General features: G+C 39.4%; 2 protein-coding genes across 2 annotated transcripts; one reads left to right on the plus strand and one right to left on the minus strand.

The window, feature by feature from the left end:
* Positions 1-1,929: 1,929 nt before the first annotated feature.
* On the minus strand, positions 1,930-7,357 carry LOC105928035 (adenosine receptor A1). The gene is made up of 3 exons (XM_012865104.3): positions 6,726-7,357; positions 2,442-5,427; positions 1,930-2,338 (listed from the first exon to the last, which is right to left on the minus strand). The coding sequence occupies exons 1-2, from the start codon at positions 7,076-7,078 to the stop codon at positions 4,797-4,799; spliced, it is 984 nt and encodes a 327-aa protein (XP_012720558.2). The 5' UTR covers positions 7,079-7,357; the 3' UTR covers positions 1,930-2,338; positions 2,442-4,796.
* Positions 7,358-13,233: 5,876 nt separating this feature from the next.
* LOC105928033 (adenosine receptor A1) lies at positions 13,234-14,512 on the plus strand. Its single transcript, XM_012865102.3, has 2 exons — positions 13,234-13,599; positions 13,737-14,512. Exons 1-2 carry the CDS (start codon positions 13,271-13,273, stop codon positions 14,374-14,376), a joined length of 969 nt encoding a protein of 322 aa, XP_012720556.2. The 5' UTR covers positions 13,234-13,270; the 3' UTR covers positions 14,377-14,512.
* The last annotated feature ends 10,703 nt before the right edge of the window (positions 14,513-25,215 follow it).

Below are 25,215 nucleotides of genomic sequence, written 5' to 3' on the forward strand. Positions count from 1 at the left end.
TCATACGGATTTTGTAATTTACATGAATTTCTTCCATTTTTATCTTGATTCCACACCTTTTGCCAAATTTCCATTTCTTTACTTTTGATAATTGACTTAACCTCCCCTTTTCCAAAAGGAATAATAATTGTTATTGCCTCTTTTAAAGCCCCTTTAGTCAATTTATCCGCCATTTCATTTACCTTTTACTTCTTCGCGTGCTGGTATCTAACAAAACTGAACATTTATACCACTCCTATATAACCTAAATCAACTGTGTTGAATTTCTAATATTAAGTCTTTTATGTTGTCTCCTGTCTTTTGAATACTTTCTATAACTGCCATTGAGTCCACCCTATCTGGCCTAACCTCCTCCACCCACTGTAAACTTCTATTATTACCATTTACCATTTCTGCTGTGAAAACTAATAATTGATCTTATAATCTCTTAGAAATACGTATTTGAAACTCTGGTATGTAAATTCCGATTCCCACAAAACCCTGTTGTGTTTTTAGAACCATCTGTGTAAATTTTAATGTAATTATATGAGTCTCTAAGATATACATTTGTTTTTACCCCAACTTCATGTAGTTTCCAGGTGTTTTACCTGCAAAAACCCTAATTTCCGCTTTTGCCTCAGGATATGACCATGGACGAATGGCACTAAATAGACTGAACAGTGATATTTCCTTATGTAACCCATATTCTTTGGCCAGATTTCTTATTTTCCATCCAAATCCATTTCCCTGCAATTTTGAGTACTCCCCACAGGTTTCTAACATTCTTGAGGTTATATTTCCTTCTTTATTACCTCTGAGTTTTATCCAGTAAGTTAGTGATAGTTTTACTCTTCTAATTTCCAGTGGGATCTCGCGAGTCTCTACGATAATTGTTGGGAGTTGTTTTTGTTGCACCAGTACACACACGTAATGCCCCGTACTGCAGTTTGTCTGCTTTTTGTAATGTTGTTTTAGCAGCAGCTCCATATGTTATACTACCGTAATCTATGGATCCGTTTCTATGTCAGAAAAAAACAACGTCAAATATGTGTCTGAAAGAACCTGCTGGGCTCTGGATCCTTCTGCGTTTGCAACACGAGTTTCTTGTGCTTATTCTGTTTAAAATGAAAATCTGTCCTGATAGAAATGTTTAATGTTTTTTTAATAAACACTGTTGAATACATTATGCTTTCTCACATGTCTTCCTGTAAGTAATAAACAGTAGCATTCAAACCCTAAAATCCCTATTTAACTGACTCTTAACTCAGGTTTGTTTTCTAAAGGTATTTTGTAGTTGTTTTAAATTTCTTCTACAAGTTTACTTGTCACAACAGTTTTCTACATAAAATAGTGGTGATACATATAGCTAGCTACACAGTAATCTTGCAGCTTCTAAAAGTATAAGATAATTCATAAATTTAGCATTCATTTAAATGTATATACCTGCAACTTTTTTTTTTACATAAACTAAAAGCTTTAAAAATAAATATTTATATTTCCACCCACGACTTCATCATGTACTACCAAACATGAGGTGTTTAAACGAAAACCTTTTACATTTCATTTTTAATCATTATTCTTGACATAAAATCTCTGGAACATGGCAGTGTTCACTCCTCATTATATGTCTGTTTTACTAAAACAAAAACAAGAGAAATTACAATACCAGAATTTCACAGAGCCTGATTTTTTCAAATCAGATATGTTTTTTTTTTAATATAAATATTGTCTCCATATAACATAACTTTCAGGCATTGCTTAACATTTGTAGCAGGATGATGTTAGCATCATGTTAAAAATCAAATTGTATTTGCATATGTCAGACTAAGTCATAAATAAAGTTGTAAAAAAAAAAAGGATTAAGTTGAGGCTGTATTTCTTGTGGAATAGTCTTACGATATTTACGTGAATATTATATGAAATATTATATGAAATACAAAAAAGCGGAAAGAAAATGACGTGATGAACTTTATTCACACCTTACAGTTCAACCAGCTCCTCCTGTCTCTCCTGGGTGAAGAGCCAGTCGATCAGGAATATTACACAGTCTGACACAAACTCCGCTATCTTTTTCACATTTGACACATACCACATTTTATAGCTACATTCGCCCAGTAAAACGATCAGAAAGAGGATTAAAAAGGCAAGGAAGAAGCGATCCATGCAATAGTTTGCTTTTTCTTTGAAGGTCCACTGCTCCCATGGTTGCGCACGCTGACTGTCACCATGTTTGCTTAAGTGCAGCAACGTTTGCTGCTCATCCTCCAGGTCTTCCTCCAGGAGCCTCGGGATCCTGATCGCCCTCCGCTTCATGGGTGTTCGCCATTTTATAGTTCCAAATGTAAGCTGCTTTCTGAGGCTTTAAACCATAAATGAAAACAAAATGTAAGGATTTCCTGTTCTAAACTGGAGAGAAAGGCCTCAAAAAAACTTTGTCTTACAATAAACATGAAGCGTCTTACCTTGAAGAAGATCAATATTTTAGTTTAGAACCAGATAAGAATTGCACCAGCCTTCTTCTCTTCTCTATTAGAACATATTTCTGCTCCTGACACATTTGTTATGCGGCAAAAAACAGAAACGGCTAATGAAGCCAGTACTACCAAGTTGGTTATGTGATATTGCCGTCACTAAGACAAGGGCTAAAGATTTAACCACACTCAGCAGTTTAAAATCCCTCGGCGAGGAGGGAGGGGCTGACAGATGGTATTATAGGTATTAATGAGTTCATGATTGAGCGACAGACAGAAACCGAGAGGTAGAGGCGATGATTTTATTTCATAATAACTGAGATTAAAGTAAATATCTTCATATAGTACAGTGCTTATTGTTACGGCAAATGCTGGTATTTACCACACATAAAATCTGAAAGTTTCAGAAGAATTCAACATCAATTATTGCAGAGAACACTGCTGCTGAAATGAGGTAGAAGTCGAACTGATGACAAAGCAGAACTATTGCAGAAGCTTTCGGTTTAGAGTTGGAATAAATCAGCTTAATGCTCTTTAGATAATTGATTAAAATGGTCCAGTGCTTTTCACCTCTCTCCAACAACTTTTAATATACAGCCAGAAGAAGCTGAATTAGCTGAACAGCGCCCTGCGTTGTGTGATAAAGGCTTGGCACTGAATCCCTTGCCTTTTTTTTCAGACTTTTGTCCAGTGTAAATCAGCCTGTTTCATCTGCAGTTGGAGCAGGGCAATTCAATTCATGTGCATACTGAGCAGTTTGTGTAGTTGATAAACCGTACAAGAAACGCACAAAAGGTTTGTTTTTTACATTTATTGATTTTTTTTGCTGAAAGTCACAAAAGCCTAAGCAGAAACAAGTGGAAACAAATCCTTTAAAGAAACGCAGCAATGACAAAGTGTAAAAGAACTAAAACTAGAGCTCCACTCATTCCGGTTCATGTGAAAGGCAGCGGGTAGTTGGAAATAAAAAAAAAAAAACATTTTAAAATCCCTACTGTAGATTTAAAAGAAAGACAAAAAATAAAGGGATGTAAAAAATAAATCTTTTTATTCTATAGACCGATTTAATACTGGGTAATATGAGGCACTATATGATGTGCTGCCAGTATCTATAAGATAGGCAAGTCTTTGAAAGGCATATGCAGCAGACATTTGAATATCAACTGTCTGCTGGAACATTTTTGTTAAATTTATCTACGCAGCCCCCACCTAACCGAGGGTCTGTTGCCGTCCTGTGGTCTTAAATCTCCAATGACAATATATCCTCTATAACCTTTGGATTATTGTTACGACTTTGGTAAATATATGCTAGTGATTTCTGAAAACCATTTAAAGAGCTCCAATTTTGTTTTCCACAATCAAACCGAAGGGCACAGACTGTACTGCTAAGAACCAGTGGTCCAAAATGGCCCTAATAGCTGCTTTACCTATTGTTATACCAGCACATCATTTTAGGGCCGTGTGGGTGAAACCTTATAGAGCTGAGATATTGCGAGAAAAGAAATCCGTCATTTAAATCTTTTAAACAAGAAAGATGTTTAATTCGTACAATGAAGGATCATATTGTAATCTGCAATCAGGATTAACAAAAAACAAACAAACTGTAATGCAGTTTTTTTTCACAGGGTTCACATTGTAAGGAACAAGGCATTGAGAGGTAAATTACATACACATTTTTAATAGGAGGATGCAAACACCACTTTCTCACTCAGAAGCCTCTTTACATAGTGTCCGTGGCACAAACAATCGATTCTGTGTATTTCCTGCTCATAAGCACTGTTTATAAACTGCTTTTTGTGATGTTCTGATATCCTGGAATTTTTTTTTAACGTTTTTCTTTTTTCTCTTGTGAATGTTCCCGTACAAAAAAAAATAACTTGATAAGTTAACACATTTATTTCGATCCGTCCATCCATCCATCCATCCATCCATAAATCCATTATCTGTACCTGCTTAATCCTGCAGGGTTGTGGGGGGGCTGGTCCCTACCTCCAGCGGTCATTGGGCGAGAGGCAGGGTCCGTCATTGGGCGAGAGGCAGGGTCCGTCCATCACAGGGCAACACAGAGACAAACAGGACAAACAACCATGCACACACACTCACACATAAGGGCCATCTACAGAGACTTAAACACACACAATCAGTTTTTTTTCAAATCAACGACAGATGTTGGACACAAATTATCAGCTCCTAACGGCACCCAAAATTAGGTACATTAAAATCATATAAAACAGTATTTATGTCTTAAACGGTCAGTCTTACTTCTTCCGTTTTTGATAATAATCTCATGATTATTTGTAGTGTCTGCGGCACATGGTAAAGACTAACACTCCTCCTCAGTATATGCTAGTGGTTCACATCCGTTTTTTCATTCCCGTCCATAGTGCTGGTAGGGCACGGGGTGGCCACCGTTGACTTACATAACATGCACTGGCGAGTTATTTGGATCAGCGTCAGACGGAACCGTTTTATCCGGAAAGCATAGACCATCGGGTTTAGCGCTGAGTTTACGTGAGACATGAAGATTCCTACGTACAAAGCAGACTTGGGAGTTTCGCCCGGGCGGAACAGCTCAACGCAGTTCATGATGTGTATCGGCATCCAGCACGTGATAAAAAGAAAAACCACCAAGGCCAGCGACTTGGCCAGCTTCAGCTCCTTTCGGTAGTACCGCTCTCTATCACAAGTGGCCTCAGCGCGGCGGTTCAGCTGCTTCCGGATCACTCGGAAGATCTCCCCGTACAGAATGATCATCAAGGCCAGTGGCACCATCACACAGACGAAGAAGTTCACATACACCATGTAGTCCATACGAATAACGGTTTTAAACTCGCAAACTATCTCACTGGACTTGCTGAGGTTGCCGTGGCTCAGGTCGTTCCAGCCAACCAACGGAACCAGTCCGCTGAGGATGGAGAGGATCCAGCACGTACAAACGGCCATGTACGCCCTCCCCTGGGTCACTATGTCGTTGTACCTGGGCAGCACAACAGTAATAAAAACAGAGAGTTTTCTTCAATCATCTAAATGCACTCACGGGCAACTGTAATGGCATTTCCTTGAACCAGTGCCAGTCCCCAAAAAAAAAAGGAATCTGTGCCAGTCTGTTGTTTCTCAGAAGCATTTTTCTTAAGTGTCAGCGTTTGACTTCAGGATTCAGCTGATAAGCAGGCATTAGTTCCGCTTTCTGTCTGCTACCTGAGCAAACGCTGCCTTTGTCAGTTATTTGGGCAGATGGGAACATTTTAATTTACTTAAAAGGTTTAGTGTCCAGCCCTCTGATTTGCATAAAACTTGACAGTGATTCAACTGCGTGTAGGAGTTATGTACTTAGCGAGTCTTCCTCTCTGTCTCCCTTTTACAAAAGATCTAATCTCTTTGAAATAATCCACATCAACCCTTCGGATACACAAAGGTTTTAATTTTCTTTTTTAAAACGTTAGGTGATCTTAGAGAATTCATCAGCTGAACTCCTTAAAGCATCTGGACTATTAACAATTCGAAAGACATTTCAAAGGGATCCAAAAAAGGTTAAAAAATAAAACAACTGGACTTCTACTCTGAAGCTTAAGACGTTTCGTTTACCATCCAAGAAGATTATTTGAGAAAGCTTCTTGGATGGGAAGCGAAATGTCTTTAGCTTCAGAATCCAGTTGTTTCTAATCTCTTTAAAATAATCCACATCAACCATTCGGATACGCAAAGGTTTTAAATATATATTTTTAAAAACGTTAAGTGATCTTAGAGAATTCATCAGCTGAACTCCTTAAAGCATCTGGACTATTAACAATTCGAAAGACATTTCAAAGGGAATCCGAAAAAGGTTAAAAATTAAAACAACTGGACTTCTACTCTGAAGCTTAAGACGTTTCATTTCCCATCCATGAAGGTTAATTGAGAACGCTTCTTGGATGGGAAGCGAAACGTCTTTAGCTTCAGAATCCAGTTGTTTTATTTTTTTTAACCTTTTTTGGATTGATCATGACCTGGATGACTGAGAATCTTCACCAACATTTCAAAGGGATCATAGCATAGACCACAGAAAGCTACTCTGGGGTAGAACAAGCATGTTGATCACTTCCTGACGTTCTCCATCTGTATTATTCAATTATCCCTATGGAAAACACTTTGGAGCATTCATAGAAACTTCAATAACAGGATGAGTAATCTATCACTCTCTGTCACTTGCATTCAATTTATGTTTACATGCAAGAGAAAAAGAAAGGACTCTTGTAAGATTGAAGTGTAGATATTTGGTATCAAGCAGTTCCTCACCTTGTTGGGATTTTTATGCGCAGATATCTGTCGATGGCTATGGCCAGGAGGGACAGGATGGAGCTCTGGGTGATGGTCAGCACCAGGCTGGAGAGGATGAGGCAGGTGTAGAACTGGGTCCTGAATCCCAGGCTTATAACAATGGCCAGCGGGATCACCAAACTTCCAACGGCGATGTCAGCCACAGCCAGAGACACGATGAAGCTGAAGGTGGTGTCACGGAGAGCCTGGTTCACGTACACTACGAGCACAATTAGTACGTTCCCCAGAACGGAGGCCACAGCGATGGCTATCTCAATGGAGATGTACACCACATCCATATGTTTCCTTGGCTCGAGCCCTGGAGATGACATCGTTTTTATCTTTAGCTCTGTAACGTATCTCTGCTCAGATCGTAAAAAAAGTTGAATCAGTTGCGGAAGCTTCTTTTCTCCTCTTTGTGTGTTCCTTCAGCAAAAACATCTTGCAGCAAACATTTAGTTCAGCCGAGACGGGCAAAAAATTGTCTTCTTACACCTAGAGCACATGAAGGCGATCAAGTGATCAATCCTCCGGATCAATTTCAAGATCTCTGTGAGGAACCCATCTCTACTGCGTCGTGAGTGCATCACCACTCTACCCTGCTCTCTCATTCCGTCTTATACACTGACTACTCTATAAACGAGTCATAACATCAAGGGGAGGGACTTTGCTTTCTGCAGCACTCTGCAGCATTAGTTTTGCTTGCATTAAGTGGGCTTGTGTGTGCGCTTTGTGTGTGTGTGTGAGAGACTTAAGTTTTTCAGTGGAAATGAACTATATAATGACTGGAAGGATGCAGTTTAGCTGTAAGGATGGATAAGCATTAGCACCGATTTGGTCTCATGATAAAGCCATTGTTATATCCTCGTATGACTGAGAGAGTGGTCAAAGTTGAGTAATTACTCTTTGTATGATGTCATTTTCAGACGAAAAACAGATTTTGTCTTTGTGTGTGTTCACTGATACTTTCTCAGGGATCTTTTACAGGATTTGTCAGTAATCTGTTAAATGTTGAGCGGTCGGTTTGACCCCTTCATACCAGATTAAAGGCGTGTTTCAACTATGGGGTTTTGAGTGATAGATTACGATCCCTGACACTGAGCGGCTCCTCCTCCTGAAGGAGTACTTCTGCAGCCTGGGGGCACAGATCGCTGTCCATCACAACAGCAAAGTCCAGAGTGCAATAGAGAATGCTGAAATCAGACCAAAGCAGTACTAATTTCAGGTTGTTGTTTTAGCGTTCATAGCTTGTAGGCCACAGACTGCCCTTCCAAACTGTGTGGAAATAAGTAGGTACAGTGGATTTTAAATTTACTGCGCTGAACTTGTCATTCGACAGTGGAGAAAGCAAAGACAACAAATGCAGACACTTAAAAAGGCTCTTTCTCTGTTTGTCTTCATGGAGACATTGAAAGCGGAAGTATGTACTTCAAGTATAAATAGATATTTCCACTAATGTTGTATTTAATAATGTGTATGAGAGCAAACTCTGTAAAACACTATGACATTCGGCATGAATGGCCAGGTTTAATTTTTTTTTGTCTGCAAATAATAACACCAAGTTCCTCTGCCGAGAACTATAAACTGGGAGATGACTGAATAAAACATGGTGAATCTTCACCTAATAAGAAATACTTAACGTCCTCTGACTAAAAAGTTCCACCTTTAAAGTATAAGATAAGATAATCCATCCATCCATCCATCCATCCATCCATCCATCCATCCATCCATCATTATTAGTTTTGGTCCATGAGGCAGACACCCTGTCTACTTTTCAGACGAGGCTTTTGGACAAAGCTTATAGTTAGAGTGGCTTATGTTACCCTTAACTATCTCTATAGATATGCTGCTATAGGCTTAGGCTGCTTGAGGACATCAGGGTCTATTTTTCTCACTCTGCTGAGTTCTCCTACTGTTCTCCAATTTGCATTGTTTGCTGATACTTTTACCTTTTTATTCCGTGTCATTCTTTCCTCTTCATAGTAGGTACACCTGGTCTGGCGTTCTGTTAGCTGTGACATCATCCAGGGGAGACATATCATCCGCTATCACCATATAACATAGAAAGTACTCCTGGATCAATCTGAGCTTCTGTGTCTCTGCTCTGTCTTCTCTAACCCCCAGTGGGTCGAGGCAGATGAGCGTTCACACTGAGCCTGGTTCTGTTGGAGGTTAAAGGGGAGTTTTCCTCTCCACTGTCACTTCATGCATGCTCAGTATGAGGGATTGCTGCAAAGCCATCAACAATGCAGGCAACTGTCCACTGTGGCTCTATGCTCGTTCAGGAGGAGTGAATGCTGCTTGCCAAGATACATCTCATCTCAAGTGCCTTGAGATGACATTTATGTGTTTTAACCAGACATTTTTAGACTGGTAGGTTTGAATCAAAACTTGTGATTTTTTACACAGAACTTCTAGCCTTGCCAGCAGAGGGTAGCAAACAAAGTAGAATTAAAGGAGATCCTTTGTGATCCTCTCTGCATTTATATTTCCAATATAAATGCAGAGAGGATACCAGGCTTAAAATAATTTTAAACATATTAATCTTTTCGGGCCTCTTTTGAGGACCAAAAATACAACAACAAATAATCCAGATTAAACTGTCAACTTCAACTGCCAGGAAGGTTAAAAAAAAGAAAAAATTCAAAATAAGTTTAAGAGTACAAAGACTTTGTAGAAAGGCAGATAGTATCACCAAGCAAGCAATCACTTCAATGGTCTTTAGTTGCTTAGGGAAGCAGATGGGCAGCCTCGCTGTAAATAGATCCTTTAAGATCAAATAAATCTAAAGGGAGTGAAGGAACTTGATGAGTCTGGAGTTTTTTTTAGCACTTGCTCTGTCATCCCGGACTTTGTCATAGATAATTAAATTGCTAACTTCCAATTTATTTTATTATGTCTCTGTCTTCACTATCACAGTATGCATAAACTTATTATTTCAGGAGATACAAATATAGAGGCAATAAGATAATGAAAAACAAAAGGTGCAACACAGCAGAATGGATCAAAAATTGTGACTCAACTGTATCAATGTTAGCATAATGCTCTTTATCTTTTTTTGTGATGCTGTTTAGATTTTTTGTTTTGAAGCTTGCTTTATGTCAACATGTAGCATCAATTCTACTTATGTAAAATCTACCCTTTATGTTAGAGCAATTTCCTGTTAGTAATTCAATTAAGAGTAATTCCTTTCTTTGTAATTTCATCAAGTACTAATTTCCCATGAACATCTTACCCCTAATTTCTTGTCTAAGGCTATTTTGTAAATAGAAACAGTCGATCATGCACTGTGTTATTGTCTTACATAATATATTGCATATATTGCATCCAGAAAAAGTCGTAATTTAAAAACTGAAAACATTTACAAATAGCCATTGCCAATAACCACAACATTGCATTGAGTCATAACAAATAAATTGATAATACGCCTTTGGTTGACAAGTATTATCATCTAAAAACTGAAGAAAATAATTTAATTTTTGTCTTGCAGGGGTCCGCTAGTGCCTGTGCAAGATCAACAACATGACAATTTAGCTATTACTGTAATGAATTGTAAAGAAAGAACCCAAATGTTAGCCGGACACAGAGCTGATGCTTAAAAAGGGGTTTATTAACAAAAAATCCAGGAGGCAAAAAGAGCTGGCTTTCAGGCAAGCAATAGAACAAACTCCAAAAACAGGCGAACAGAAAACTGAACGGGCAAAACTGACAGGCAGGCTAAACTTGAACAGACATGGGTGAAGTGCTCTTACCGAGTAGATTGCACGTGAAGATAACACGGAACGGAACAGGAGAGCAGGGCGGGACTAATTAACCAAAACAGGTGGAGATGATAAAAGGAGCACACAGACTAATAGACAATAAACCTAAGGTAGAAAACAAGACAAAGACTAAACAGACACGAGCTGAAATAAAAACTAATAAGACTAAAACAGGCTAAGCATAAATCCAATACAAAACAAGAAAACAGAAATAAATCCTAAGACAGAAAAGTGGCTAAACTGAAAAAATAACCTGAACCACAACAGAACGTTACAATTACTGGTTGTAAAGAAAAGTTATTTTCAAGGTTCTTGCCAAGGATCCTGGTTAATACTGTATTAATTTCATCCTGGCACTTTGCTGTCTCTGTTCGACATAATCAGTGTGAATCTCAGCACTTTAACTGACAAGTGCTTGAATTAATAAAATTAATGAAGGACACTAAACAGAAGAGATGAGTTGCTTAGAAGATAGAAATTACAGCCTACAATTCATGAAGTACAGTGCTTTGCAAAAGTATCCATACCCCTAAAACGTTTCTATATTTTATTATGTTACAGCCACAAACTCCAATGTGTTTTACAGGGATTTTATGTCGTTGGCCAACACCAACACAAAGTAATACAGGAGTGAAAAGTGTAGGTGTTAATCAAGCAAGGGGTTTTAAAAGAGTCTGTACTTTGAATAACTTTTTATGTCAATTATTGCTGCATTTCTTTTGATGCCTTTCTACCAGCTTTCCATCTCAAGAGACGTATAATATGGCCTATTGTTCTTTGCAAACTAGTTCAACCTCAGTCAGATTGGATGGAGAGCGTCTGCCATCCTCGGTCTTCACTATGCTTGTTTACTAATATTCTCTGACTTACACATGAATTATCCACATGATTTTTTTATGTGAAGGTGGAAATGCAGCATGTAAGCGCAGCAAAGCAGCATACGTGTGTCCTACGCTTAGCTTAGCTTTTTGTTTTAATCAGTCAATAAATATATGGGTAAATACAGGCATAATATAAGGGTAGGTCTCGAACTCAGGACCTTCTTGCTGCATGACAACAGCACTAACCACTGCAACACTGTGCAGCCCCTGTTACATGTTCTTTATTATTTATTTATTATTATTCACACTGTTTTTTCACATGCTTATGTATCTAGAACAACTCAGTTTTTGCAATTAAAAAAAAAAAAAACATTTCCTTTGGGTTACGAAGTGAAAATAAAGACTCTTGATTGATTCTTGATTCAAAGGACCTCAGCAGCTACAGGCCAGTACAATTGCCCTCACATTTAATGAAGACCCTTGAGAAGTTGATCCTCATTACACAAGGGGCAACGAAATACAAAATACCACACTCAATGTAAATCAGTTCAGAATTGCTGGTTCATTTTGCCAAAGACTGTACGCAGCTTACATGTCACTGTCATTTGTAGTCAAATTTGCCTTTTTCAAAAAAATGGCTCCAGAATCAGATATGCTGTGATCCATATTTTATTGATTATTCATATTTTTTTTCTCCAGATTATGGCTAAAAATGAAATATTCCAACAGAAGATACTAGAGCTGTCTGTCTCTTCTAGTCTCTTCTCTCTTGACGAATAGACCACATGGTCTCATCTTCATCACACTCAATATTTTCCATTGTGGTGCACCTAGGGAAAAATCTTCTTGCATGCCTGATCCATCCTTGACATGCCTCTGCATCTATATCATGGGCAGCAGCAGTCATAGCATTGAGCAGGGGCATCTGCTCATAGGGGCGGTGATCATATACCTTCCATCTCCATGCACTGAAGAATTCCTCTATAGGAATATATAGAGATGAATATATTGTATAGCAGCAATACCTGCTCTCCCGTTGAAAAGCTCTTACAATGGATGCAACCGTGTTTCTATTGAGAAAAGGTTGGACTCTTTGTCTAGCCCCTCTAAGTAAAAGGCCATGATTTACCACATGATCAATCATAGTTGCCTAAATTTCATCTGTAACTTGAGCCCTTCCAGCTACACCGCCACCTCGCACACGGATTCCTCTTCCTCATAATCTTCTTCCCCTGACCCATCTACCTCTTACTCTGACTCTCATCTGCCTTAGACCATCCATGCTCGCAAGGAACAACACACAACATGGCACCTTTTACGTAAAGCCTGCAAACTGATTGCAAATTAAAAAATTGTGTAAAGAAGTGTCAATCAGGTGCTTCAGTGATTTAATTCCAATCAAGAAGTTTCTAAGAGCTTGGAACATATGGTTTCTGTTTGGCTACCACAGCTAAAGCAATGGAGTTTGGACTGCATGAATGACATCTGCGTTAACTGTGTTGCAAAAGGTTGGGAAAATTAAAATGGGTAAACTCATTTGCAAGAGGTGTATTTTGCTCTGCTGAGATAATGATGATGATGATGAAAACTAAGAGGTTGCCAGTTTCTTCAAACAGGTCAAAGCAATCAATAAAAACTGTAAGTTGGTAGTCCACAACGATAGTCTGACAAGTCACAGTAGATGCTAAGTTAACTAATTACATGTTCATACATCTGGTTTTTAGAATAATGATGTGAAACATTTTTGAGCAAAGAAAATTATTAGGAAAGACTGAGAACAGGGGGTGGGGGAAAGAGAAGTGGTTACAGCCAAGGACTTCCTCTAAAAGCTTTGCATGAGCGAGATGAATGATAAGTAGCAGAGCAAGATCTAACCCTCACTCATGCTGCACATTAGAACCTCACTCCATCAACCTGCGAGATCAACCAGTCAGGAAGCTCCATGGAATTGGAAAAAGCGATTTACACTTCGGTGGAAGTCTTCATAGCTGTCTGCTGCTGCCTGGGGAACATGTTGGTGGTTTTGGCTCTGTGGAAAACTAGAAGCATCCAACAACCCACCTATTGCCTCATTGTGTCTCTGGCTGTAGCTGACTTTCTTGTTGGCGCCGTGGCTATACCGTTGGCTGTACTGGTGGATGGCCAAGTGAAGACTTCCTTCCACACTTGTCTTTTCATCAGCTGCGTGGTCATCCTGCTAACCCTGGTCTCGGTCCTCTGTCTGACGGCCATTGCTGTGGACCGTTACCTGCGCCTCTCTCTCCCTTTCTGGTAAGAATGTTCTCAGTATGATTAATAGTGCAGATAAGGTCACAGGACCTGCCAAAATGTTATGTTCTACATGGGATAGTGTTTTAAAAAACAGGGTTTTAATTAAAGTTTTGTCTTCCAAATGCTATTCTACATAGGTACAGAAAGACTGTAACATGGAGGCATTCTTATTCTGTGGCTGCTGCATGCTGGGTTGTTGCCATACCACTGAGTTTTACCCCCATGCTCGGATGGCATGAAAGCTCGCACAACTTTACAAATTCAGAATGCAGGTTTGTGAGTGTGATTCCTGCTGATTACCTGGTGTACTTCAACTTCTTTCTCTGCACCTTAGCACCATTGCTGGCGATTACCGTATTGTATAGCTACATTTTCTTCTACATTCGAGAAAATCTCAGACAGAAACCAGGCAACGGCGCCCAAAACCAGTCGCAAAACTACCTAAGGAGGGAGAAACAGCTGGCGTCCTCTTTGGCTCTGGTTTTGGCCCTTTTCGCCCTTTCCTGGCTCCCTCTTCACATAATGAACTGCATCACATTGTTTAATAAGTCAAAGCCGGTGAGCATTATCGCTTTCCATGTCGGCATCGCCCTTTCTCATGCTAATTCGGCGGTGAACCCAGTCGTGTATGCATTTAAAGTAAAGAAGATCAGGAAAGCGTACCTAAACATCTGGGAACGGTATACTTCTCGCGAAGGAGAAAGTCAGCAAGGTCAAACCAGCAAGAGCGACGACATGCTGAGCTGCAACAATATCATTGAGCCCAATGACAACTGAAGGGCAATATCTGTGAACATGTTGCAGCCTCTTGATTCTAATCCAAGGTTTTCATCTCATATAGAAAGCTATATAGAAATTGTAATAATATTTAAAAATTGCTTTTATATTAATGCTGATAATATTTGTCAATGAAGCATAATGGTGTGTAAATAAATACTTTTTTAGTGATAATATTGCTGTGTCTGTGAATATTAAAGCAATTAACCATTGAAGAGTTTTGTCGCGTTCTTTTCGGAAATCTTTTTTGTGTGCTCAGTCTGTTTGTTCACTCTCTATAGGGGTGTGATGGAAAATTGCAACAACTCTTCTCGGCTAAAGAACATCCATCTTGCTATGCGACCACTCATTATTTAGAAAGCTTACTTCTTGATAAAACAGGACTGGGTGCAGTATTTTGGCAACACAGTAGGAGAAATGCAGAGTAGAAATACAAACATGAAGAGTAGAAGGCAACTTCAGTGTTTTTAAGGAACAAGAGCTGCATGATTCGTTCAAAATCTAGACCTGAAATGCATAGATTTAATCAAATTCTCACTTGGATTACACTCCATAAAATAAAAATCTGTGAAGCCACACGAAAGACGATGTGCTTTGAAAAATTATTTCCTTCATTACCAATATCAGTTTTTTTTAAGATCATCAAACAATGTTTTACATCAGACCACATTTTGTATTTAACCAGGGTAAACGCAACATGCAGTTTTTAAATTCTGCTTTTATTTATTAACAACAGAAGGCTATCCAAACAAAACTGGTCCTGTGTAAAAATAGGTCATTTAATCACTACCTAAGTGTGATTAACCACATTATTTCAACAGCTGTGTTCAATTTTACAAGCCACATCCAAGCCTTGTTTCTGTAGAATCAAGAAATCACTAAAACAGAACACGTCTGAGCACATCATAATAGTAATTGAATTTCATTGATCTCACAATGGAGAAATTCTCTTCTGCATTTTAACCCATCCCCTTGGGGGAGCAGTGGCCTGCCACTGGGCTGCAATTGTGGGTTATGGGTCTTGCTCAGGGACCCAGAGTGTAGGCTGTGGGGATTGAACCAGGTACTTGCAACCTTCTCAGAGCACAACCACACTGCTCTAACCACTAGGCCACCACTCGCCTTCACCTCCACTTCCGTGAAGTGCGTGAGAAGATCTGCTATCAAAAGGGAACTCATTAAATGTGTATTTAATGTGCAATCCTATTTAATACACTGTGCAATAATCCTGAAAGAAGTGACTTCTGCTGCTATTACCACCTGAATATATGTCAATACATATGTATATGTGCATAGGACATCCTTTGCATTATCTCTGTTTTGTATTTTTATTCTTATTCTTTTTTGATCCACTGTATAAACGAGGACACACTGTATATAATCGATGCACCTTGTCCTACTTTGGCACTCTTCTTCTGATTATTGATTACTGAGCCGATGTGACATGTGAATTTCTCCAATGTGAGATCAATAAAGCCTATCTTATCTTATCTCTTATCTTATCTTATTACGTAAATGGATGGAGGGGAGCCTTCCCAGGGATGAGAGCCACCCCAAAATGAATTCAAGGGGGTGACAGTTTAAACAGAAGGTCATGAAAAACCCTAGAACAACCTCTTCACCAGCGTTGCCCTAACCTGAATGATCTAGGATCAGTGTTCATCATTCCACAAGAAAACAAGAGACCAGGCAAAAGTGGCATTGATGGGAAAGTTCCAAGGCAGAAGAACACAGAGACCCGTCTCACATCTGCCGGGAAACACCTTGATGATCCCTAAGACTTAGAGGAAAACATGTTCTCTGGACTGATGAGACAACCCAGAAGTTTTTCAGAGGTGTGCTTTCTGGTTCATCTGGTTTAAAACTACCGCAGGATTTGCTGGTGAAGATTCTCTGTCATCCAAGTCATGGTCATTCCAAAAAAAAGTAAAAAAAAAAAAAAAAACAACTGGAATTTTTTTCCAAAGTTGGAAGGTGTTTCGCTTCCCATCCAGAAAGCTTTCTCAATTCAAATGTCTGGAGTGGTTCCAAGCCTTATATTATTGCCCAAACAAAGGCCTTGTTTTGTCTTAGATAACATGCAAATTAAACCGAAACAGGTTCACCCTCTAGCAATGGGAAGTCGTTAGGTTCATCGTTGTTCTGGCTTACAGGGGAGATGTTGTGATCACCTGCATGGAGGTGAGGATTGAGGTGAAAATTAGAAGGAATCAAACCTATTATTGTGTTGTAAGTTTTTGAAAGTTGAAACTTGGGTCCTCCTCTGTGACGTGCTGTTCTTTAGGACCATCAATTCATCTGCTCAGAAACCCCAGACCCAAGGGCACCGAGTTTGCAGAAAGAAACAAATCGAACAAAGATTTGGAAGTGGAACAGTCAAGATCCAGACCTGAATCCAGTTGAGAAGATGCAGAATTTTTAATATGAAATGAAACAAAAAAAAGTGTGGGCCAACTTCCCCCACAGCAATGTAAAAGACTTATCAGTCATTTCAAACGCCTGGTTGCAGCTGTCGCCACCAGTGACAAAAGAAGTGGTTGGGTTTCGGAAGCAATAGCTTAAAAAAAGAGAAGAACAGGAGCAGGTTGATTTGAATAGCTTGTTTCACATAATAAATGAAAAAAAATATCAATTGAAAGCTGCTATTTTTGTATTTGCTGAGCTTGCCTTTTTGTGTTGTTTGCCTTTGCAACTAACTCAAACGTCTGATGACTTAATACAGTGGTTCTAAATCTTGGTCCTCGGAGCCTGCAGTCCTTCATGTCTTAGATGCTCTCTGCTCCAGCATGCCTGATTTATATTCCATTATCTCCTCAGCATAGTAACCATTGCTGCAAAAGGCTATCGATCACTCATTCGTTAAAGTGAGGTGCGTGGCAGCAGGGAGCCGAACTTAGACACGCAGAATACCGATTCTTGAGGACCAAGGTTGAGAAACACCGGCGGAGGTTCTCTCCGGCTGTGCAGACAAATGCGTTTTTCAAACTCCTTCTTGAAAACTGTAGTTCTTAGAGAAACCAAAGCTGGACAGACTTACTCTGGATGACACTGCGAAACCTTAAAGTGATTTGTAAAACAACAAAGAGACAAAAGGAGGGGGGCTCTCATTTTCTTAGTTTACCTTCATTCAAATCTTATTACATTCTCATCAGTTGAATTTTGCAAAACGTTTGTTGCAAAGAAAGCCGTTTTCATCTGATTAAGATTAGCAAGCCTCTGGTTAAAGTTCCAGCAGCAAGTTTCATATCAGTGTTTATCTGTTCATCTTGAAAAGCGCATACCCCCCACAGTAAGTACATTTCCTTCACTGCAAACCATTTTTTAGCTTGCATCTTTATTAAAAAAATAAAAGTAAGCTGACTGTCCACACCTGCTGATTGTGTGTTTTCAGCCTTGATCGGAAGTGAAATCAGCAGTAAAGTGATTTTTATGTGAAGTTTGTTGGATTTTGTTTTGTTTTTTTCCTCTCTATTTTTGCATGTGTGTGTTTTACGGTGCAGAGCTGCAAACAGAAATGTCTTTCTTCATGTGGTTGCCTAACAGTACCACAGAAGACAATGAGACCAGAGCTGAGCCATCAAATTTGGCAGTTTGATCAAAATACTAAAGTTTAAAGCTTGATGTTAATGTTAATGCAGCATACTATAATACTGTAACATTTTACAAAGCACTTTTATTATTTTTTTTCCTCACACATTATCAAATATGCACAGTGGCACTGTTGCCTTGCAGACAGAAAGTCCTGGGTTTGAACCCCGGGTTCAACCTGGGGTCTTTCTGAACTCCCCGTGCCCATGTGGGTTCTTTCTGCGGACTCCGGCTTCCTCCCACAGACTAAAACCTGACTGTTAGGTTAACAGGTCACTCTAAAGCCGGGCATACACTGTACGAGTTTTTCAGTCGTGGTACTTATATACATCTCAAACTGTGCGACGGAACCGCGGGGTTTAAAAGTTCACCGCTCACGATCTGTGTTCTGCCCCCTCGTAGCTCTGCTTGAACAGCAGGATGCGCTCACGAAAACCTCACGACGGCCGACTGAATTTCAAACATGTTTGATTTTCACCGACCGTCCGATTCCTGATCGGGAGGTAGTCGTAAGAAGCCAGTTGCCCCTCCTCCCCCCCTGTACGATCAAGCTGAAATTCGGCCCGATTCAAAAAAATGCTCGCACGACTGAAGAATCGGCCCGAAAAGGGGCAAAAATCTCGTACAGTGTAAGCCCGGCTTAAGTTGCCCTTAGCTGTGGTTGTGCACATGGTTGTCTGTGCTGAATGTCTGTGTCGCCCTGTGATGGACTGACGACCTGTCAAGGGTGAACGCCACCTCTCGCAGATTGACCGTTGGAGATAGGCACCAGCCCCCCGCGGCTCTTTCTGGATAAGTGTCCTGGAGGACATCAGGATCTAATTTTCTCACTCTATAGAGTTCTACTGTTCTTCAATTATGCATTACGTGTTGTCATTTCTGCTTTAACTTTCTGTTCTCTCTTTTTTTGCTTCATAGAAGGTACACCTGGTCTGGCGTTCTGTTAACTGTGACGTCATCCAGAGAAGACGGCTCACCCGCTACTACCATCTAATGTAGAACAGATTACTGGATCAATGTGTGCTTCTGTGCTTTTTTGTCTCTCTTGTTGTGTCTCTGCTATGTCTTCTGTAACCCCAGTCGGTCGAGGCAGATGACTGTTCATACTGAGTCTGGTTCTGCCGGAGGTTTTCCTTCCCGTTAATGGGGGAGTTTTTCTTCCCACTGTCGCTTCATGCTTGCTCAGTATGAGGGATTGCAGCAAAGCCATGTACAATGCAGACGACTCTCCCTGTGGCTCTACGCTTCCCCAGAAGTGAATACTGCTTGTCGGGACTTTGATGCAATCAACTAGTTCCCTTATATAGGAATTTTTTGACTCTGTATAATGTTTGAATCTGTGTAATATGATTGAACTTGACTTTGTAAAGTGCCTTGAGATGACATGTTTCATGAATTGGCGCTATATAAATAAAATTTAATTGAATTGAATTGGGTATAAAAAATAGATCGATTTTCAAATACTGAGTATTATTATTATCGATCACAGTAAACAATCACAAACAACCAAAGGTGTATGAAACATATTAGAAATATTAGTTTAGAATAATTTAAGTGTTTTGAGTGGTTACAAATGAAAGTGCCGAATATACTGTTCTGATGGGTTCTTATGCTGTGTTTATCCTTATCACAAGCTTGTTCCTCAAAATCTGCTGGCTCAGTTTGTAGTCATGTGGATATATTCTTTCTTTAGAACTGATCTCCAACAAACTTCTCCTTTTTGAAATCTTATTTAACACCTGTTTAATCTTAAATTAGGTACAAGAGGACCAATGAATACAGTTAAAGCCATGAACTTACAATGTATAAAAATACATTAAGCTTTTTTCAGTTCAATTTGATTCAATATAGCTCAGGTCAGTTTATTCATATACTATATAGTGGGGCTGGATGATATGGAAAAAAGCATGTTTATAAAGCAGAAGTCATATTGATCAATATTAATAATGATCAAAAAATACAAAACATATATTTCATGTGCAGCCCTGGGCATTTTATGCTGCTGCTTAAGGGCCTATTTTTAAATAAAGAACACTGAATTCAAACACAAACTGTTTTTTCAAGCAATCCTTTACCAAAACAAAGAAAAAAAGAAAAGCATGTGCTTTCTGAACTTCTGTCTGAATGTTTGTAATTGGTTGGGAGGATATAATGACTGTAATGTTGATAGGCTAGAATACAAAAGGAAGGAAAACTGTTCTTCTATTGAACTTTTTATTCACCCCTTTAATTCTATTGAACCACAAGTCCCTCGATCGATATGTATTGTTATTGAATTATCGTCCAGCCCTTGTATATAGCGCAGATTTTAGTTAGTTTTTTTAATCCCTATTACTCATTTTTATTTTAAAATGTTTTTTTTTTATTATTTCTTAATGTAGTGAGCATCAGGTGTTTTGATGTTGCTGTATTTTCTGGAACATAGTTTATTTTTCCTTTAGTATTTGTTTATATCAACTCTTCTTTTTGTGGGCCGATAATGTATTTCTTAGTAGGTTCTTGGTTCTGCTTTGTTTACTTGGTTAGACTCCTTCGTGTCATTATTCTCTCTCTCCAACATAAAAATGACAGATTACAGTTTGCAAATGCACACAAGGACAAAGACCAAAATTCTTGGACACACGTCCTGTGGTCCACCGGTCTTGCGTCCTAATATGTGTTCTTATTAAGCTAACATTATGTTGGGTATACCCTGACCTTATCCAGAGGGAAATGGGGGTAGCCTCAAGCATGTTAATGCCATCCCAGGAGTTGGCAGCATTGCATTGCTTGGGTGTTTTATGCACTGTACATAATACAGTAATATCATCAAGAACAAACATCATGTGGAAATACAATATGCAATGAAAATATTGTCAACCACAGACAAAAAAGAGAAGAGGTGCAAATACCAGAACTTGAGCTGTTTCAAGTAGAGTTTTGAATAAACACGAAACCACTCCCTTCCTCCCTTAAAGCTGTGCTCTAAAGTTTTCCAGTTTCATTTAGCAAACTGGCTACAGGAGCAGGATACGATATGATCTTTAGTGTCTGACTTTTTTATTTTTTTGGTGAGAGCACAGTTTTTTTTAAATGATCATTCATTTTTGACCGCAGTAAAAACAAAACGTTTTTCGCCACCATTGCCAGAAGCTGGCAGAGGGTCCCTGCCGTTGTCTGCCTCTTCCTGATTACTTACTGACGTCGCAGCAGAAATTCCCTCTGCAGTCTGTCCCTTATCATCACCAGCCTGTGGTTCACCATATGCCTGGTTTCTTCCTGGGTGACTCTGTGATTTGGTAGACCTCAACACCTCAACAGCTGCGTTCCTCCTGTTGCTGCCTGGTACAGTGCAACTCTCATGTATTGTTCTCTTAAAATGTTCTCTTCGTGGTCACGACGCTCACTCTTTCTGGCTGGTTTTTGTCGCTCAAGCCTCCAGATTGAAGCTGAGAAGTGCTACTTAAGGCCAAAGCTGCTGCTTGCTTAACTTCCTGCAGTCGAGGAGCTCGAGGATTCGCCGCGTTTGTGGCTGTCAGAATATGCACATTCTCTGTCAGCACTCAGGTTTTATTGCTGACTTCAGTCTCGCTCATATATCCCTGCACTGGCTGCTAACTGTGCACACATGCACGCACACAGGCTGCCTGCTTCTGGACACTCGCTGTGGCGCTCACACGCACACCCCGCTCCCTGCCAGCACTCGTAAAGGAGCAACGCCCCCTGCTGCTAGAGGCGCTCAGTCTAACTTTTTGGTTAGCTGAACATGGCATGGTGACGACCCTTCTACACCTTTCACATGGTTTGACAAACAAGCAGTGGCGCCACCAGGGGGTGGCCAGGGGTGGCCATGACCCCCCCCCCCCCCCCCGTTGCCAAGTCCTGGCCACCCCACTGGCCAGTGTAAGTTATAGTAGCATTAGTTTAGCATTTCATCCCACTGTGCACATGCAGTAGGGCAGCAACTCTTCCTGATCTTCTTTTGCACTTTTATTTGTGCCATTATCTACTTTCCCCTGAGTGTTTTATATTCCAATAAATGAATAAAGGTACACCTTATTCTAAATATAATTAAACAATAAAAAGGAACGGTTGTTCAACTCAAAATGTTAACTGTACTGTTATGATTCAATGCACATTAGATCATTAGGAACATTAAACATCCAAAAAAACAAACACTGAAAACCAAAAGATATTAGTAGGTGTTTACTTAAGTCTTTTTGATATTTTTCTACAGGCAGCTTTACTATAACAGTAAAATAAAATCCTGAAATTATGGCTTTTAGTTTCAGTGCGACCCCAAGAGTTTAAGTGGCACCATCTGGCCACCCCTATGAAACATTTCTGGAGGCACGACTGCAAACAAGGTTAAAGAATAAATTCAGACTGAAAGAGACAACCGACCCCAGGCTGCGTGAGGCCCCAAGAAGAATGTCCTTTGGGGCCCCACAAGCAGATGCTACTAAACTCTCGTTTGCAGTAAATACTGAATTTAAGAGGGTTTTTTTGGGATGTGTTTTTCTTTTTTTACCTGGCAACTTTATTATTGAATTATGTTTGTTGGAGTTTCGACTCTAGCCACATAAATTTCAAACTAACACAGATACGCCTGGAATTTTACCAGGCATTTGTTCCATTTTTCCTTTGTCATGTCTTGATATGAGCTCTCTTAGGGCCCACGGGCCAATATAGGACCCTGGGCAACCGTAACAGCTGGTTATACTTCAGGCCCGCCTCCGTGAGAGACGACATGAAGACAATGAGGAGCTTCATGGCAAACACACAACAACTTCCAAACAGAAACAAACAAAACAAATTTAATCACAGAAAAATGTTTCTCTCCTCTTATCAGAGATTTATGCAAAAGTTTATTTGAAAGTTTGCTAAATAAATTGCATGTCACATTTGAAGTGGCACAAACAAAACAGCAGCATCTTTGGTTTTGGTCATTTTGCATTTTTTTTTCAGTCTTAGATTCATGGCTGGGGAAAAAGAGAATGAAAATCACTTTTTTTCTCCCCTCAAAGTTTAATGTCACATTCTGGTTATTCATTTTGCTCAAAGGTCATGAATGTCAATAATACAAATATAAAGTACACACTTCGTCACTTTCTACCACAGACTAAATAGAAGAAACAGTGACTGATGATTTCCGCAGTTATTGAACATCTAAAAGCAAAAATCAAATCCATACATTCCCACAATATGCAATGGATTGCACATCTTTAACTCAAAGTACAATTTAAATTCAAAGTACAATGCATCTGCTCAGATACGTACTGCAGAGACTTCACAGTGTTTTGGCCACATGGTGGCATTAGAGAGGCTCTGTTACACAGTAAACCGTGGAGAAGGGATTCCAAGCATTCATTGTACCTTTCAAGGAAGGTAATAGACTGTATAGTTATCACCTGAGTAGGATCCGCTCCATCCCACAAACTATACAACCTACTACCTCACCTTGCCAGGCTCAACTTCCAGCACATGTCTGTCTTCTTTAAAACAAAAAAAAAACAAGAAAAAAAATAAACTTTCTTACATAAGTGCTATAAAAGGCAGTGTAAATCTGCCTTTCAGCATCTGGCAGCCGGGTAATGATAATGTTATGCTTGAGTTTATCCTCAGAGGTGTAGTGGTGCCTTTCAGCTGAGCATTCCTTAACCAAAGAGGCTTCCACTTTGCACGAAGCCTCGTGTCCGTCCGCAGCTTATTCTGTTTCCTTTGGAAAGACAGTAGATTGTATAGTTATCTCAAAAGGAGGACGTTGACCCCACAACTATTCAATCTACTACCTCAGCCTTAAGGACAGATAGTTTTGCAGGCAGGGGTGGAAACATGGCTTTTTTTAACCTATGAGACACACACAAAGAAATGAAAATTAATCTTCAGTTACAGCACTTATCTTCACAAAATGATCATTGTAATATCAATGTAAGTGTAAGCAGAATATGAGAGAATTGTATTGCATTGAGCTTTTTAATGCGACTGGAAACTGCTGTGTTTAAAAGTGTTACTTTTTCCACATATTGTCACAAACACACCAACAGATACTGTCAAAATACATACTTTCAGGACTTATTTTACCTTAGCAGATAACTGGTTATTTACAGCATAGCCTGGCATGCCCATTAAGGATATTTAAAACATCTTAATAAAAATCCTTCATTAGGACAACAATGAAGAGATGAGAGGGTCTCGATTCAATTAACAGCCCATGGCTTCCTGTTTTACCTTGGGCATTAATATGACGTGACACGAGGCTCATTTCTCTTTGCCAGTGTTGCAAATAAGAAAAACAAGAGAAGAGAGAAACGTCTACAAGAAAAGAACGGCTTGTCTGAGCTTGTTCATATATACAGTCAGAGCGATAAAAAATGTTGAAACCAGCTGGAACTCTGACAAACAAAACTGGACGAGGAACTAAGTTTATCTTTCCACACGGGGCCAAATAACACATGTTTCACCACACACAAAATCCACCTTCATCTATGGCCCTCGCAGTCGCCTGACCTAAAATGTTTAGAAAACGTTTGCGGCTACCCGAAAGGAGGCGCGAACTGTTTCTGTGTTAATTTATTCACAAGTTTCGGATCATTATCTCACTGAAAAACTCAACGATAACCCAATGATTTTCAGTTTTCAGCCACAAGCACAAAGAGGAAGTAACAGAAGTCCATCCCTCCATATACTCTAAACCTGGGAAATGTTAAAGTTGAAGATAATGCCATCTTACAGGTAAAAGAAGGTTCTACAACAGGAGTGCTAATTTGGCCTCTAGGATTTGGCGGAAAACATAAAGTTCTTAATCTACTATGGGCTTTTTTTCTCCACTGAACAAATTTACTTAAATTGAAGGTTGTTGTTTTTTTTTATTCTCAGTGTTAGATTATGCTGATGCCATAAAATATGAGTTCATCATAAAGGTAAGTAAAGATATTTACCAGTGTCTGACGAGCGCTGTGCTCACAATGGCCAAAACTGGATAACTGGAAAATGTCTATAGACTCAAAGCTTTTCAGCAGACGATGAAAAGGACTGACAAATTAATATTCCTCCTTAATGACCTACATGTTAAACATTCCTTAATCCCAAATGTGGTCTATTTTGGTCTATCCAACAACATGGACAACATCAGTTTAGAACAGTTAGTACATAATATGGTATAATAGTGCTTAACTTTTTTTTTTTAACTTTAAGATCTTGGCTTGGACTTTTTTCCAGAAAGCCGTACAGTTCAATTCAGGTACAATTTCACCAGTGCAGTCTTCAAAA

The sequence above is a fragment of the Fundulus heteroclitus genome, chromosome 20 (assembly GCF_011125445.2).
Source record: "Fundulus heteroclitus isolate FHET01 chromosome 20, MU-UCD_Fhet_4.1, whole genome shotgun sequence".
NCBI lineage: Eukaryota > Metazoa > Chordata > Actinopteri > Cyprinodontiformes > Fundulidae > Fundulus > Fundulus heteroclitus.